This window comes from Gossypium hirsutum, chromosome A04 (genome assembly GCF_007990345.1).
Source record: "Gossypium hirsutum isolate 1008001.06 chromosome A04, Gossypium_hirsutum_v2.1, whole genome shotgun sequence".
Classification (NCBI taxonomy): Eukaryota; Viridiplantae; Streptophyta; class Magnoliopsida; order Malvales; family Malvaceae; genus Gossypium; species Gossypium hirsutum.
Genome location: NC_053427.1, coordinates 79,261,282 through 79,280,607, shown reverse-complemented (window position 1 = coordinate 79,280,607; position 19,326 = coordinate 79,261,282). Strand labels below are relative to the sequence as shown.

General features: G+C 31.0%; 1 protein-coding gene across 1 annotated transcript; it reads left to right on the top strand.

The window, feature by feature from the left end:
* Positions 1 to 6,734: 6,734 nt before the first annotated feature.
* LOC121228092 (uncharacterized) lies at positions 6,735 to 7,295 on the top strand. Its single transcript, XM_041111230.1, has one exon. The coding sequence runs from the start codon at positions 6,735 to 6,737 to the stop codon at positions 7,293 to 7,295; it is 561 nt and encodes a 186-aa protein (XP_040967164.1).
* Positions 7,296 to 19,326: the final 12,031 nt, after the last annotated feature.

Here is a 19,326-nt window from a genome sequence, read left to right as displayed (position 1 = left end):
ATAAAAATACTTAAAATTTATTAAAAATTATAAAAAAAATTATAAAATATATAGAAATATAGAAAAAAATTATAAAATTTTATAAAGTTGTAAGAAAATTATAAAAAATGTAAAGAAATATAAAATTCGTAAAAAAAATATAAAAATTATTGTACCAAAAGAAGTACTTTATAATTTTTCTATATTTTTTATTGATTTTTATTTTTCATTACATGTCATACTATCTTGCAATACGTGATGACTTTAACTGAAAAAAATAGGGATCATTAACTTTAACGGTCAACGGTTAAAGTTAATGGTTAAAGGGTCTTTTTATGCATTTTATAATTTTTTATGTTTTTTATAAAATTTTATAATTTTTTATATTTTTTTAATATTTTTAATATTCTTTTATTAAAATTCAATAATTTTTATAACTTTTATTGATTTTTATTTTTATCATTTTTAACTATATGTCTTGCTGTAGTTGTGACATATGGTGGTTTTAACTAAAAAAATGAGAGGCAGTTAACTTTCACAGTTAAAGAGCCTTTTTGATACATTTTGGCCGTCTAAGTACTAAATTGAGTGGAAAAAAAAAAGTGAAGCTTAATTGCTTTTTTTAAAAAAAAATTGAGAATTGAGTGTAAAAAAAAATATAAAAGCTTAATTATTTTTTTTAAGAGTTTGAGAACTTTTTATGCCTTAAACCTTAATTAAATAATAAGTGAGGAAATTTTTAGTTTAATACCACTGCTTGCCATGCATCCAAATGTTTTTCGTTCCAAACATTAGAAACTGTCATTACATAGATACCTCTATTTTCCAATAACGGGGTTTTGAACCTTATCCAGCAAAGGTATCAGATAATGCTTGCAAATTGCAGCACCCATTTGAGCTAACAGTGGGGACATTAATGGAGGCCATGGTATGGCAGAAAGCAATGTCTGCTGGGAAGAGGTTGACTGGTGTTACAATACTGCAGATTGTAAGGCTTGATGGTTGACTAGATAATGCACAATCAAGTTTTATCTTAAGGGGAAAATATTTCCTCACCGTTGAAATATTCTTTTCTTGTTATATGAGATGTTGAAATTTTGTTTTCAAGATCCACCATCGAAGTCATGTAATTTGTCCATGGAAATCAACACCAAACTTCTGTTATAATGATTCAACCCACCACCATTCCTTACGGGAAAAATAAAAAACCCCACCACCATTTTCTTTCAACTACATGGCATATACATATACGTTAGGTTGTCTATGTTGGCCTCTGTCGATGCATGCAGCATGCTAGGTGGATCAGGACTCATCCCACAATCCATCTAATCATTCAAATTCTTATTCTTCATATTCATTGACCATCACAGTCACCATGATCATAGGTATTCTCATTCCTCTCTTCTAGCCAAAAATTGTTCACTTTTTACTTTGAAAATGGTGCCGGTCGACCTAAATTTCACCCTGCTTCTCCCAACATTTCATTGCACATGCATGAAACACAACAAGTTTCATGAATCTAGATAATAGCTTTTGTGTAAAAAAGATCATTATCCCATATGCTGGAAGTAAAATGTAAGTGGAGTACTTGTTCGCATTTTGATGCACCAAAGTTATAGTCTTACTAGGAATCTCTTTTGATAGATGATCTGTAAATAACATTTTTAATTATTTATGAGGTTGTCACGGTAACATTACCCCCTTCTCAAATGGCATGTCTGCCAGGATGTGTAGCACACTCATTTATATACTCTAGGACTGAGTTGGTAGAGCTAAAGCCCCTTAAAATTTGTCAATTTACATATTGACTTCTATATTATATATCTAAAAAGTGATAATTCATGTTTTGCCCCTTCTAAATTTTGTCAAGTTTCATTTTAACTCACAATAAATATCTAAAAACATGATAATTTTTATTTAGCCCCTTAAATATTTTCAAATTTTGTTTTAACCTCCACTTTAAACATCTAAAAATATGATAATTTATGTTGCCCCCAAAGTTTTTGAATTTAACTTTTTTTTTGGAATTTGGAATTTGTAATTTTGTATGATAAGTTTGTTAATATTCGACTCAAAAAGTTTATGATAATTTGTTTTTCTGATTTATTTATGAACAACAATTAACTTTAAGCCATTGTGATCCATTTTTCGGTGCTGGAATTAGTCCATCCATGGGTTAAAATTGCTATCGATGCCTTTAACTAGGGGTTTATTTGTTAAGAGAACTGAAGGCCAAAAGGAAGACAAATTAATGACCATGAAATCCCAGAAACTTGGGTAAGACAGGTGCAATTAGCCAATTTATGTTCTCCCAAAAATGCATTTCTGGCCTTCATGCTTTTATTTCGAGATTATGGCTTCGATTAATTCTTTTACTATTACAAAGGGACAGGTGAGTGTATAATTAATGGTTAAAATATGTCATAGGTCCTTATACTTTTCACAAATTTGAAATTTAATTCTTATATTTTTACTTTTAGGAATTGAGTTCCTAAACTTTTCAAATTTCAAAATTCAAGTTCATCTATTAATATTTTTAAAATTATTTTGTTAAATTTAAGTTAATTACAACGTCATTGCTTTAGTTAAATTACTACTAAGTGTGTATTTTTTATTTTCAAAATATCACACAAATAATTTTTTGAAAAAATTAACATACATTTGTGAAAAATACAATCTAACTATGGAATATTTTTAACCTATTTTAAAATGTGAGTTTTTTTTTTTTGCAAATAAGTCAAATTAGTTTTGATTAATAGGAAGAAATCACCAAATACTTTTGCATTGATGGGAAGAAATCTTCCATTTTTCTTTTGAGGTTATTTAGTTTGAATATGCTACAATATTGTCAAGAATTATTATTATTTTTTCTATATATATAATTCTAATTTAATAATGTTAACAATTTTATTATTTTTATTGATAATTTTTCTTAAATGCTTATCCATAATTTTTCTTAGATATTTCTAATTTTTGGGTGCTATTTATAAAGTTAAATTTTAATTTTAATTGATATATAATTTTAATATTAATTAAGTGATAATTAAAATGTTTAGATTTTATTTTAGTAATGATTTTATTTTACATTGATAAAATTAACCCAATTTAAAAAAAAAAACAGCCCAAATTTTTTAGGCTAAATATTTTTTAACTAATAATTTAAATTTAAATTTAAATCTTAAATATCATAACTTTTTTCCCTATATTTTATACTTATAGTTTTATTCAAGAAATAACTCTATTTTAAAATTAGCACAACTTTTTAAACTAATAATTATAAATTGAATTATAATTATTTTTAAATGTGTGATTATCACAAATTCTATTAAATTATAATTATTTTTAATTTTAAATTTAATAATATGATAAAAAATATTCTTCTCAGTTTACATTTTTTTTTCCAAATTTTAACTGTTATATATTATAGATGGACCAATAATTGCCCAAACCCTTCCTTTTTGGTTCATATGTAAAGTAGATTAGATAGATGAATCTACTAGATGTAAATAGTATTTATTGGCTGCCTTTCTCACCCTTTCTTGATTGATAAATAGGCTTTAACAAAGAGAAATCATAACAGAAAGCAGAGTGTACAAACTTGAGCTTATACCTACTCTACTTGAAAAATGGGAACGGGGATGGTTGGTAAAAGTGTTCTATGGGTTTTTTTACCCAATTGGGTTAAAAAAATTTTAAAATATCAAAATAGGGTGTCAGATACATTATTTACAGAAATGAGTTGTTTTTGGGGTCGAGTCTACCTGACAGGCGTGACCCATTTTTTTAATAATATAATTTTATTTTTTAAAATATTATTATTTTATTATATTTTAATAATTTTTAAATTTTTAAAATTCAGTCGGGTCAAAACCGGGTCGAGCCAAACTCGGAGGCGCGACCATTTGCTCCTGCTGCAAAGGCGCGACTTCCCTGCAGCCCGCCACGTGTCCCTGCCCCCCCACCCCCCGGCCCTGCACCCTCCCATGCCACCTGCAAAGAGAGAAAAGAAAAAAAGTTATTAAGTTTAATAATTATTTAGGGTTTTTTACTAAAATAAATTTTAAAAAAAATAATTTATCAAATAGGTTGTCAGCCCAATTATATACGAAAATTGGGTGTTTTTTCATTCGCGCCTATCTGATAGGCGCAAATGATTATTTTATATTAATTTTTTTAAATAAAATATTATTTTTTATTTTAGGGTTAGTATGACTCGCATATAAATACGAATACAGGTTGCGCCTACTTGAGAGGCGCGACTAATCGAGCCTTTCTCAGAGGCGCAAATGAATATGGTTGTGGTGGGGCCCACACGTGCTTAACTTTTCCCCTATATATACTCCCGAAAATCAAATGGTTCATATACCACAAAATTTAGCATACGAAAGTTGAACGGAAAGAAGAAGATAGGGAGAAGAAAAAAAAGAAATGAGAAGAAAACAAGGAGGAGGATAAGGTATTTTAGTATTTTTTTTGTAAATAGAATATAAAGTTTTGTTAGTAATTTTATTATTTGAAAGTTATTTTGTTAGGTTATTAATTTTGTTAGCTTATGAATGAAAATTTTTGTATTAAAAATTTTATGTATTTTTTTCTATTCGAAACTGTTTTGAAAATTTTGAATTTTTTTAACAGATCTAGTATTGAAGATGGAGAATCAATTTTTCGTATGTGTTTTTTTCGATGAAGAAATTTTAACAACAACCGTGGGATGTATATTTGAATGTCGCAAACAAGTAGCAATGAGATTTAGTAAAAATATCTCGTTTGATGATATGAAGGAAAAAATTAGTGAAAAAATTTATAAACGTTGTGGGAGAAGGATGTCGAAACTTTTCTACAAGTTTCCAGTTTCGACGGATCCCATAAAATTCACCGAAATAGAAGTCGTAGACGATGAAGATGTGGAGACAATGGTCGCTCTTTATTGTGGGACTCGAAGCAACCAAAATGCACAGATTCAGTTATTTGTTGAGTTAGCTGGTATAAAGGCAACTGAAGATCCCACTTCATTAGGTGAAGAAGATAGAGCTCAAGAGCCGTGTATGGTGGTTCCGATATCGTACGTTGATAGCCAATCAACTATACACGGGATCGACATTGATCTTAATGCTGCACCCGAGACTGATGTGGTTGGTGATGATGTATACCATAGTAGTAATCCTTCTGATCATGAAGTCGATAGTGAGAGTGATCCCGACGTAGACGAGGTCCCGGATGATATTGACAACGAAGGCGTTAATGATGATAGAAATGTTAATGCGTCTTCAGTCGGGAACCAGATTCGTCGTATTGCGATACAAAATAATCCTGGGGTACACATGTCTCGGATAGACCCCGATGCGGCGTACGCAACTGAGTTTCCGGAGTACTCTGAAATACTACCTACTCACCGGATAGCTGTATATTCTGATTCTGAGGAGTTATTCGTAGGCCAAAGATTCGAAAGTAAGGAAGAATGTGTTTTTGCCATTAAGCGGTATAGCATGAATATATCAGTAGACTATAAAGTTGTAACGTCTAAACCGACATTATACATTGGAGAGTGTTGGAGGTCGGCAGAAGGCTGCAATTGACGGATACGAGCTGTATTTATCCAGAAGTCGCAGATGTGGGAGATACGAAAATTTGTTGGGCCTCACACATACACTTCAACACGTATGACAGAAGATCATCGAAAACTTGATTCCAAAACTATCTGTACGTGCATCATGCCAATGGTGAAAGACATGCCTACCATTAAAGTTTCAGTACTGATTGCCGAAATACAGGCACGATTCTAGTATCGAGTATCATATCGAAAGGCATGGATAGCTAAACAAATGGCAATGGAACAATTGTATGGAGATTTCGATGCATCGTACAATGAGTTATAGGGATGGATAGCCGCTATGAGGGAGTACGTGCCAAGGATTGTCATTGAGTTGCAGACACGACCTTATTACGGGCCAGATGACCAACTACAATCGGGAAAAAGAATTTTTCATCGAATGTTCTGGACGTTTGATCCATGTGTGCGCGCATTTCCCCACTGCAAGCCGTTTGTGCAAGTAGATGGGACATGGTTATATGGAAAATATACACAGATCCTACTTCTTGCGATTGCTCAAGACGGCAACAGGAACGTGCTTCCGATAGCATTTGCCATCGTCGATAAGGAGAACATGGAATCGTGGGAATTCTTCCTTACCAACCTACGGAGGTATGTTATTAGCAACGATAATATTTGCATCATCTCTGATAGAGGGAAAAGATTAATTGCTGCCATTAGGCGTTCTGGTATGCCATGGAGATCCGTTTACTGCATCCGGCACATCGCGGCTAACTTCCAGCGAGATTATAAGAATACAGACTAGAAGAGACAAGTTGTGAGAATGGGTAAAGGATTACCTTATCTTTTCAATATAAGTTTTAATGTTTTAGGGCAGTGTTGTAACTTATCTTTTCTTAATACATATGTAGCGTACGAGTTGGAGCCACACATTTTTCGCCAAAGAATGACTCGACTTGAGAACGACATGGAGGGTCAAACAAACACATCTTTCCGACAATGGTTGGGTACTATAGAGCCGTGGCAATGGACTCAAAGTTTTGACGAGGGCTTTCGTTATGGTCAAATGACTACAAACTTGGTGGAGGGGATCAACGCTGTGTTGTTAAAAACACGACATCTTCCAATTTCATCTGTCTTCTCAGCTACATTCTACAGGTTGGCTACCTTAATGCCAAGAATGGGTCAGTAACAAGTTAACCAAATGGAGGCGGGACACGTGCTTGTAGAAGATGTCATGGATGCAATTGCTGCAAACCGTCGGATGGCGAGGTCAATGACTGTAGAAGTATATTCACGACATAATGAAACGTTTCGAGTTACTGAGACTATCGGTCGTCGACCCGGTATACCACCTAGATCCTACGGAGTTGATCTTCGAAATAGACGATGCCATTGTAGGAGGTTTCAAACACTTCATTATCCATGTGCACATGTTGTAGCAGCTTGTGCTAAAGTCTCAGTCAATGTAGAACATTTTATCGATGAAGTGTACACCCTTGCACGCACGTTGCGTGTATGGGAGAATGAGTTCCCCGTGCTTCCTGACCTATCTACTTGGAAGGTACCTCCGATGACCTTCGAGCTTGTTCCAGATAAAGGGTTACGTAGGAACCCGAAAGGTCGTCCACAATCATCCAGAATTCATAACGAAATGGATATTAGGGAGAAATCCGACGGAAAGCTGTGTGGCGTATGCAGATTAGCCGGTCATAATCGAAGTAAATGCCCGTTCCGAGACTACCATGTTGGACAATCGTCGTAATCGGGTAGAAATTGAGATGTAGTTTCATGACATGTTAAAAGGATTGAATCACAAATTTGTCAACAATTTGTTGCAGTTAATCTAATTTGACTTACATAGTTAGTATAAAGTTTATTTATATAAATAATAAATAAATAACCATAAAATTGATAAATAAAATGGTAAAAAATTCATTATATAAATACAAAGTTAACTATTTAAATAATAGTTGCGCTATTAGGCGTTTTGGTGTGCCATGGAGATCCGTTTACTGTATACGGCAAATCGCGGCTAACTTCTATCGAGATTATAAGAACGCAGACTGGAAACGACAAGTTGTGAAAATGGGTAAAAAATAACCTTATCCTTTCAATATATTACAAAACCCCTTAAAATTGATGGTTTGATGGTGTGGTTCTAGGGGTATATCTTTGTGGAGCTCGACGTTCACGTTGTGGGCGACTACGACGATCAACGTTCTCTTCGTCCATATGTAGGGGTGTAGAGAATGTCTTAAATTCCACTATGAACTCGGGCCGGGTGGAGTAGAGAACGGTGGTGGATATGAGCCGGGAGGAGTAGAGTACAGATGTGGCAGTGGGCTGAAGATATCAAAATCTGAATAATATTCCTAGGCTAAAGAGCCTGGGAAATAGTCATCGGCCCCCAAATCTGGATGATAAGAACTAGTCCCTGAGTGTAGCTCCGGCTCTGGCCGTTGCTTTGGGTCTGGAACTGCTTCCGGCTCTGGCTTTGGCTCTGGCTCCGGAGTTGGTGCATGATGCGGATCTAGAAAATATTACCCAATCCGTGTCGTATGAGGGGGAACTACCATCGACCGCCCACCAAATAAAAATGGTTTCCCCTTCTCATAGTACCACTGTAAGTACTGTATCGAGGGCCGCAGATCCAAACAACGATCCATCGGAGGTATCCTACCAAACCGATTGTTCCACATCGTAACATACTCTTCATGCACATCTCCCCAATCTGCCCAATGCATCCCCCTCCTAGTCATGCCATGAAGTTTTCTAGGCAATCGTACTGGTTGTGTTGGGATATATTATACACAACCGAACTGTCGGAGTACTCGATCGCCATGATCCCACTCCACCATCTGAAAATGGATAAGGGGTGCGCTAATGCACCATAAGTTTGAGTGGACGTATGCATGCGAGGGAATAACGGCCATAATCTTAGGAACAGAATACGGCATCCAAATGAACTGCACAGTTAATAACATTTTCATATTAACGTGAGTTGAGTGAGATAAAAATAATAAAATTAAAATGATATTGAAAAAACCACCCCCTCTCCAGAATAGAGGCGTGCATGGGTCGGGCCGGACCGGGCCCATAAAAAATTTCGGCCTGTTTTCAAGGCCCGGCCCAGCCCAAAATATGGGCTTGAAAATTTGTCCAAGCCCGGCCCGAGAAAAAAATGGTAGGCCCGAGCCCGGCCCCGTCATATTAAAATTTTTTTACTTTTTTATTAAATAAAAAACTTTAAAATATAATAAATCAAATACATTTAAAACATAAAAATAAATATTAAAACAAAAATAAATAAATAATGGGACTAAAATAATTATTAAAATAATACATAAATTAAAAATATAATAAAAAGTAATTATATTAAAATTGAAAAATTGAAACAAATTAAAACTAAATTAAGAATTAAATTATATTAATAACAAAAGTTTTACAATATCAAAATAACATCAAAACAACAAAAAAAGTAAAGTAAATGTACTAAAGTTATTTAAAATTAAAAATAAAAAATTTTAAAATAATTTAATATTAATATCGGGCTGGGCCGGGCTCGGGCCAAAAAAATCTTACCCGAGGCCCGGCCCGTTTTCTAAACGGGCCTCGTTTTTTGTCCAAGCCCGTTTTTCGGGCCTATATTTTTACCCAAACCCTCTCATTTTTTGGGCGGGCCTTCGGGCCGGGCCGGGCCGCCCGGCCCATACACACCTCTACTCCAGAATGATTCTCGATCATCAGACGATATATCAGAACCGTGTATGACCTCCCGATACCCGAATTCGTGCTCCATCTACGGAAACAAATTGTTAGAACAATATAACCCAAAAAATTCAATTAATTGCTATAACGTGTAAAGATTCATCACCTATTAACAAGTGGAAATATATATGGCTGGTGACTAATGGATGCCAAGAATGGCATCCGATAAAGTGCCCACGACTGCAGCAGTATAAGGTATCCGCCTATGTCCATCGCAGAAGGATCTGTCGTCCGACAAAGTTCGCGGTACAGCGTGGCTAACACTGCAGACCCCCAACTGTATGAACGCGTGTTATGCAAATTAGACAGTAGCGGTAGGTACATCAAACTGACCTCACTGCCGTGTGAATCTGGCATGAGTACACCTCCTATAAGGTGCATAATGTAACCTCGAGCGACCTGCATAACCTCCAATTCAGTGGCAGTATTGGGCAAATGCTCAAAATTGGCCTTTAGCCATGAAAACCGCAATGTGGCAAATTTCCCCTTACTTGGGGAGCGTCCAAGTAACTCGTAGCAAAGGCGAGCCGGCCTCGAGATCGAACTTACGCCCGTGACCACGTTCCTGTCGATGGGGAGCCCCAACTGTACTGCAACGTCCTCTAAAGTTATGGTGCACTCCCCGCACGGCAAATGAAATGTGTGCGTCTCCGGACGCCATCGCTCGACTAAAGCAGAAATTAAGTCATATCGCAGATCAAAAGTCCGGATCAATGCTGCTGATCCGAACCCTGCTAACTCTAAGAACGGTATTACGCGTTCATCCGGCTGAAACCCTACATTATAAATACGACCCCTCAATACGCGGTACTCGACCTGACATTATTATATTTACAAAATGGTTAATACAATATAATTTCATTCAACAAATAATGTGACTATCAAATAAAATTTTCATTACCATTTCATTAATGTTACTCGATATGTGACCCTTATTTTCATTATCAATCAACGAACCCATTTGCTGCAAATCTGCAATTAAAATTATCAAATAAATAAAAATTATAAATTTACATTATATCAAAATTACATTAAAATTACATTAAAATTTCTTACTCTCTTCAGAATTATTTAATTTTATTTCTTACTCTCTTTAGATCGTTTATTCAACATCTTTCCATATTCAAAGTAACTTATTTCTCATATACTCACTTTCAACTAGTCAATTATGCATCTATTCAACCGCAAAGTACTACATTACTTCCAATCATAAAGCCAAATGCATTTTAACATATCATTTATATTAATGTGTTTAATTCTTTAATATATATTATTTCTCTTGTTATGTGTTTTATACAAGTTAAAATATAAGCATAATTTATTAATAGTCTATTTTACTCTTAAAAATATTTTATTTTTTCCTTAAGTTTTGATTAAATTTTTATAAAATTTAAAAGAATTTTCTTTAACACTTTACATAGGTAAATTTAATTAATTTTAAAAGTTTAAAATTAAATTAAATTATAATTTAAGAATATTTGAAAAGATTAACTCTCAAGTTTATACATTTTACATAGGTATAAATTTTTATTTTATTTCTTAGAATGTATTAGTCACTATATTTCTCACTTTTTGTTAACAATGAAGGGAATGCTAGTAAAGTTTTTTTTAATAAAATACAAAAAATATTGATTCCAAGTAAATCCGGAAATGGACAATAACTGGCAAAATATTGATTTTTTTTATATATTTATTTAAAAGGGAGGCTGCCATCAAGCTATCAAAATCGAGCATCAATGGCAAAATAATGGGGTTTTTTACCTAACAAGGTTAAAAAAAAATTAAAACACCAAAATAGGATGTTAGATAAAAGTAAAACAAAAATCATGGACTTGAAAATTCAACAAAAAAAAGTTTAAATTAAAAAACAAATAAAGCAAGACTTGACAAGTAGTATTAAAAACAAAAACAAAAATTAGCAACTAATAAACTATATTCAAGCACAATAATTACATAACACTCTTAAATTACTAATATTTACTTTTTTAAAAATATACTTTTTTAATTTTAAAATAATTACAAACACTAAAATTATCACATAACACTAAACTACTAACATTTTAATCTTAAAATAATTATAAAAAATTACTAACATTTTTTTTCTTTCTCCTCCTTCTCCTTCTTCTTCTTCTTTTCTTCTTCTTCTTCTTCTTTTCTCTCTTTGCTGCTGCATTCACAAAATTGGGGGACCGGTGCTTATATGGTCCCTCATTACAAAATTTAATTTTTTTCTCTCTGTCTCTACAGGTGGGATGGGGGGTGGGGGGGGGGCAGGGACACGTGGCGGGCTGCAGGGAAGTCGCGCCTCTGCAGCAGGAGCGAATGGTTGCGCCTCCGGGTTTGGTTCGACCCGGTTTTGACCTGACTGAATTTTAAAAATTTAAAAATTATTAAAATATAATAAAATAATAATATTTACAAAAAATAAAATTATATTATTAAAAAAATGGGTCGCGCCTATCAGGTAGGCTCGACCCAAAAAACAACCCATTTCCGTAAATAATGTATCTGACACCCTATTTTGGTATTTTAAATTTTTTTTAACCCAATTGGGTAAAAAACCCGTGTTCTATGTATTAGATTATATTTTGCTCTTTCTACTTAGAAAATGAGTAAATTAGTCTATATACATTAGATCAAAGAGTACATTAATCATTTCTGTTAAAAATTACATCAATTTGTACCATAAAAAACTGATGTAGTTGATGGAATAACCAAACAGTGACAAATAATGTGTCATTTGCACCTCTTGTTGATATACAGGGCCCAATATTTAACAATAGAAATGAAAGAATTTTTAATAAAATGACGAATTTGTTCTTTGATCTAACATGTATTTTTTTAGTAGAAAAGATAAAAGTGCAATCCAACTCCTAATATAACAACCTATATGGTACTTTTACTAGGGAAGGGATCCATGACTCAACAATAAATTTGCTCATTTAAAATGTAGTAACTATATAAAATAGATTGAAAAAAAATTATTATACGAAACATTTGAATTTAAAATTAGAACTATTCAAAAATCAAATTACTTCATCGAGCTCAAAGGTTTCAATTTAAATTCGACAACATTTGAATAAATGCATTAAACTTGAAAAATGGGAACAAGAGTAAAAAATCTGTTTCCTGAATAAGTTGAGCTTAGGTTAGAGAATTTCAAACTCAGGCCTGACCCAATCTATTATATATTATTTAAATGGTTTGGGCTTAGGTTAAAGAATTTCTAAATGGGTTGGGTATAACTAATTCTCAAGATGAAATTATATATTTAAGGGTTTCTTTTTACAAAAATATTATAAAAATAATTAATTATAAAAATAGATTAGGGAAATAATTATTTATGAAAATGGACTGTTTTGAATAGTTCTTGTCGGTGTCACCTGAGACACCGATGGTACCATCCCCTTTCCTCCCAAATCATCAACCAATCATGTGCTTTTATTTAAAAAAAAGAATATTTTTTTGTGCTACCATTATGTCAGGCGACATCCGTATATATTTATTTCAAAATACCCGAGAAAATACAGGTATACCGAGGGATCAAAAAAATATTTTTTAATGATGTCGTCGTGTGTCAAGTGGCATTGGCAAAAGTAAAAAAAAAAAGACTCTGTCAGTAAAAAGAAAAGTCTAAAAAAGGCCTCATTCTTTTTTTGCTTTTCTAGCTTTTTTTTCCCTCTTTGACCTTTTTTTCAACTTTTTTTAAAATATTTTTTTAATCGATGCCCCCAACATGTCAGGCGGCACCGCCGATCTTGTGACACAGTTAGGCGGCACCATACACTCTAAATACCCCAACCCTAGCCAAAAATATGTTTTTCTTGAGTTTTGTATTTTTGAAAAAGTTTTTAGTGGCAGTTTCAAAAAAGAAAAGAAGAAAATTTGCTTACTAGAAGAGGAGAAAACATAAAAGAAAAGAATAAAAATTTGTGTTTTACACTTCAAAAATAAACTTTGAGTTATAAGGTTAGTTTGTACTTTTTTTTATGTAATTATATTTTTGTAGTAGGATTTAATTTTATTAAATAAAAGCTAATTTTAATTAATTTTACAGACTTAGTATCGAAAATGGATAACCACTTCTTCGTATACGTTCATTTCGATGGAGTAGTTTTACAAATAGTTGTTGGTTGTATATTTGAATCTCCCAACAAACAGGAATGAGGTTTAATAAGAATGTGTTTGCTGATGATATGAAATAAAATATTAATGCAAAAATTGCTTGACATTATGGGAAGAGGGTGTCGAGACTATTATACAAATTTCTAGTTTCGCCAAATCCTATCAAATTTACTAAGATGGAACTTGTAGACAATGAAGACATGGAGACAATGGTCATAATTTATTGTCAGATTGGGAGGGTGAACACTAAACTGATTCAGTTATTCAGTGAGTTAGCAAATGTGGAGCCCGTTCAAGATGCCACTCTATTAAGTCAATAATATGGAGTTCAAGACCCGTGTACAGAAGTTCTGAGAGCCTCTCTTGATAGACGATCGTCTATACATGGGTTGTGACATTGATCTGAATGTTGGATGGGTAGGACAGTACGGAGGTGGAGCGACATCAACATGGTTGATAATCCAAACCATGCTCTGATTGCGTATGATAACCTTAATCAGGTTCCCGTTTAAAGATACATCCGGTGGTGATTGAGACCGATGCGGATGTTGAAGATGAATCTAATAATAATGGTCGTTCTGTTCACGAGGGTGAAGATTTTAGTGACCTTGATTTAGATAGGTCTCGGATGATATCGACGATAAATGAGCGAACAATAATGAAAATGTATATGCCCCTTCGGTCAGGAATATGAGTCATGGCATTTTCATACGCAATAACCTTAGGGTCCACATGTTAAGTGTAGGTTTCGATACGGCGCAAGCATTTGATTTCCCTAAGTACCCCGATATAACACTTACTTACTGGTTGGCTATAGATCCCGAATCGAAAGAGTTGTTCGTAGGCCAACAATTCGCGAATAAGGAGGATTGCATATTTGCCATCAAGCGGTATAGCATTAAGGTGTCGGTTGACTTTAAAGTTACTGTGTCTAAACCAGTATAATATGTTGGGGACTGTTGGAGGTTGGCAGAAGAGTGCAACTAAATGGTACAAATTGCATTTATCTAGAGGCCCCAACTGTGGAGGGGTCCAAATTTAATACCTTCTTTTAGTATTACTTAGCTTAGCTTCTTAACTCTCAAAATAAGAATGTAGTGAAGTAACAAAGAAACAATGACACAAAAATAGGAAGGCTTTGAACTATCCTAATATATATAAGAATAAAAGGGTCAATGGGATAGTTTCATGTAAATATCAAAAGAATCTGATATAAACTAGGAACTATTATGTTAGACCATTAAGAATAAAATTATATGCGAAAATATACCTGAATTCATTGTTGGAGATAGTCTAATAGATTTTGACCTTCCAAGAATATAAATTTTCTCTTTGTATAACTCTTTAATGGGAATGGAAAAAAATACGAGATATATCTATTTCTTAGGGATCACTACCTCTTTTAAAATAACTGGTTATTAAATTAGTTTTGGGTATTTATAATTTGACCCCTTATCAAATTATAAATACTACTTATGATATCTATACATTATTTCCATAACACTTTAATACATATGATACTTATAACATATCGATCATTTAATTTTGTATTACACTATATAATAGTATTATATGTTATACATATGTGCAGATAATTGAGGGTTTTAATCCAACATTTCAATCTTTCTTTTATTTTTTTTCCATTTTTTGTTTTAAATTATAATTACTTGTTTGTTTTGTACATATAGAAAACTCAAAACTAGAATAATTTCCGTTAGATTTTTATACTTTTAATACTTTTTTTTTTATATTTTTTTTGAAAATTTTAAAATTTTTTCTAAACTTTTGGTAAATCTTAAATGTTTTGTATAAATTTTTATATTTTCCCTGTATTATACTTTTGATATATTTTTATTATTTTTATTGATTATAATAACTTTTTATATTTTTGTCAAACGGGTGGCATATGATAGAGGTTAAATCTTATAAATTTTATATATATTTAAAAAAAATTATATTATTAAAAAAATTTATATATTTTTATATATTTTAGTAATTTTCATATTTTAATAATTTTTCATAAATTGAATATATTTTTATATATTTCTATATATATTGCTATAATTTTTAATATTTTTATTGATTTTAATAATTTTTATCTTTTTTTTCGCCACATGTCACAACTATAACATGGCATATGACGGAGACACCTAAAAATAACTTGAGACCATTAACTTTAACGATCAATAGGGGCGTAGCTAGGGGGCTAGCAGGGCCTCGGTCCTCCTTAAAATGGAAAATTTTCTATTTAGGCCCTTTAACATTTTTAAAATTTTAAATTAGTAAAGGTTAAATTGCACTTTTGTCCCTCCTAAAAATGATAAAAATTTGATTTAATCCTTTAAAATTTATAAAGATATAGATTATTAAAATGGTGAAATTGCATTTTTATCATCATAAAAAATTACAATTTAATTTCGCCCTCTAAAAAAATTTTCTGACTTTATCCTTGACAGTTAAATGACCTTTTTGTTGTATTTTGATAATTCAAGTGCCCAATTGTGTGAAAAAAATAAGGGCTTAATTATTATTTTTTTAAAGAAAAATTCGAGAGCTTTTTACATCTTTAAACTTATTTAATTTAAAAAAAAACAAAAAAAAAGTCAAACTTACAGTGTAGCTAAGAAAATATATATATATATATATATATAAACCTTTTCGCATGTGAAATATTTAAATTAATATCCAATACAAATTAATTAAACCATATTACATGAACTAATATACCTTTCACATGAGAAATACTTTAACTAATATCCAATACAAACTGATGAAACTAATACATTATATGTATATTATCCAATATATGATAGCTTTATAAAAACTAATTTTACATATTAACATTAATAACAAAAGTAAAGTAACATTCATAATATAAAATTATTAGCAAAACTCAACTCATTATTACATACTTTTTTAAACAAAGACATTTTCAGAAACTAATCTTTATAATCAATCTTTTACAAATAATAACAAAAAGACAAACTTACGTGATTGATTGAAGTTTAGGAATGGATGAAACTGTATTCCATCAGTTAATTTTATTTACTATTTATTTAAAAGTATTTGGTAAAATTTAGCGTATGGCGCATTTTATTATTAAATATTTATTTTTATAATATTTTAGTTTTTATTGGATGAAATTATTGAAATAAAACATTATTAGCAATGAATTAAAATATTCATTATGAAAATTAATTAGTGAATATTTTAAAAAAATTAAATAAATAAATTTATTAAGTTCCTTATTTGCAAATATTAACTTTGTGGAAATTGATAAATATTTATAGTGTATCAATATAATTGTAAACTATATTTTTAGTGATAATCATGTCATGTTCTTAGTATGTAAATTAGTGATAATTATGTCACATTCTGAATAAATTTGTCAAGTAGCATATTTCAATTAATATAAAGTTACATAAGAAATCATTTTACACAAGTAAATTAAAAATAAATTAAGAGTATATAAATATTCAAGAAATAGATACATATCTCATTTCATATATCTCATTAGGTTTAAAAGCATGAGTAAGTATGGTTAAATATGCCATTCTATATATCTCATTCCTAAGCAACTGTGAAAAAAAGTTATTCATTCCTGTATTTTTTGTTTTGGAGGTTTTAACTTAACAAGTTCTTGCAAACTTTCATTCATCAAACATTACAATTAAAGGGTTTGACTATCCAATATTTTATTTGTACCCAAATCAATTAAAAAAACTGAAACTTTTATTACTAAATACCTCATTATAAATAGAAGAATTGTTGATTGGTTAGATAGAAAGTTATTGTAAATAAGAAAAAAGGGTTCCCTCATATTTCTCAAAACTCGTGATAAATAAAATGGATTTCTCTTATGTAGTAACCCCTGAATACTGCATAACTTCCTTCATGTAGCCTGTATAATTCCAGCAACTCCATGCATACTTCTAGCTGAGCAAAATCAACATTCAAGGCCTGTAAATAAATAAAAAGAAGTTATTTAACAGTGATGTCCGAAAGAATTAGGCTTCAAATTAAGAATGACCAATTTAAAAATGGAGTGATAATTTTGAGTAAACAAAAGTACTTAAAACTAAATTAGTTAATGAAGTTTTGGTAGTGCTAGTAAAAGTAGAGGTCTTAAGATTTTAAGTACCCAAGTTCAAGTTGTATTATGCACATTTACATATATGTAAGTTTTAAATTCAAATTTTATTTTATTTAAGCCTCATCAGGTTGGACCCTTTTTAGATTTATTTCAATTATCAGTCTATTTGTAATAGTTTGGTATACAAATTGACAAGTATATAAATTATCTTTTTTACGGAGTTAATATTTGAGTTGCTCCCATTTCATTTCTTGAATCAAACGAATCATAAGGAATATATTAGATCTCAATAATTGAACAAATCATAGCATTTATTTCGAATTGAGTAGTTTCAAATAGATTAAAATATGTGTTAAATTATTTTACTCTTCATACATTTGAAATTTAGTCTCTTTATTTTTATTCTTAAGAATTTAATCCTTCTACTTTTTGAATTTAAAAATCAAAATTTATTTATACCTGGTTAAAAATTTCATATTAAAATCAAGTCTATTATAATATTTTTTTTATTACATAACTATCAAGTGAGTATTTTTTATTCCAAAATATAATGCCGACAAAATTGAACTTGAAATATTTAATTAAAAAATAAAAAACTGAAATTCTGAAAATAAAAAGTAAAAAAAAAATATAAAATTAAAGTATATTTTACTCTTTCAAATAATTAAGTTAGTTTTTCACATATGTGAAAGAAGATCTAATCTTAAAAATTGTAAACATCTAGTTATTCACTTGTAATGTATGACCAATATAAACTATAAATCATAATACACCTTTCTGGTTGAAGTATTCCAAATGGTCACTTCAGTTTAGGTTTTCAATCATAAAAATGGTCTGACCTTAACAAATAATATTGTATTTCGTTTTTAATACTTATATATTAATTAAAAAATATATTTAAAAATTTTATTTATTTGTATTATTAAAAATCAGTGTGATTGAGACAGTAATACGTGGCGTGCCATATGTACATCATACTAATATATATGAACTAATTTTTAATAATAAAAATAGATAAATTTTTTAATAAAATAACAAGTTTATTCTATAAAGATTAATTTATTTTTTTAATAAATAAAATAAAATACAACCCAACTTGCAGGACATGAAACTCCACGACAGTTTGACCCAACTTCTCCTTAGTTCTACGGTTCATAAACGTCCGGTAATTAATTGAAAAACTAGTACTAGTAGTAGGGGTGGTGCTTCTAGGGTAGGGCGAATCTAAACTATAGGTCAGCAGGAGAAAAAACGGAAATCATATATATACATACATGAATTTACATATATATGAATAGTATTTATTGTGGTATAGAATGTAACCGATGATGTCATGGTAAATATCAATAATGATAAATGAGCAAAAATACAAAACAGATGGTTTGGTGATTGCACTTTATAGGGAATTTGACGGTGTAATTATTGATTCAGACAGTTTAAAAGCAGTATATGTTATATATAACAATTATTTAATCAAAAGAATATAATAATTATTAATTAAAACAATATAATAATTAATCCATTACGTATCTTAAGAAAGACAACAAAAATAAACAGATAATTTAAAAGAATGGCTGTTGGTGAAAAAAAGAGGTTGCAATTATTTGAAAAACACCTCCAAGCTAACTTGGGCATAATTTAAAGTAGGTTGCAATGGTTTTTCCATTAAAAAAAAATACAAAACATACTACTACGTTACAGTATTTTTCATAAATTCTAAGCCTTGCTTGGGAAGGACAAGGTGGGCAAGTTTCAGATTTTGGGTCCGTCCATATATAGGAGGCACGGAATTGTTTGTCATATTTTG

Coding starts and splice junctions, on each gene's coding strand:
- LOC121228092 (XM_041111230.1), top strand. CDS start 6,735: ATGGAGGCGGGACACGTGCTTGTAGAAGATGTCATGGATGCAATTGCT.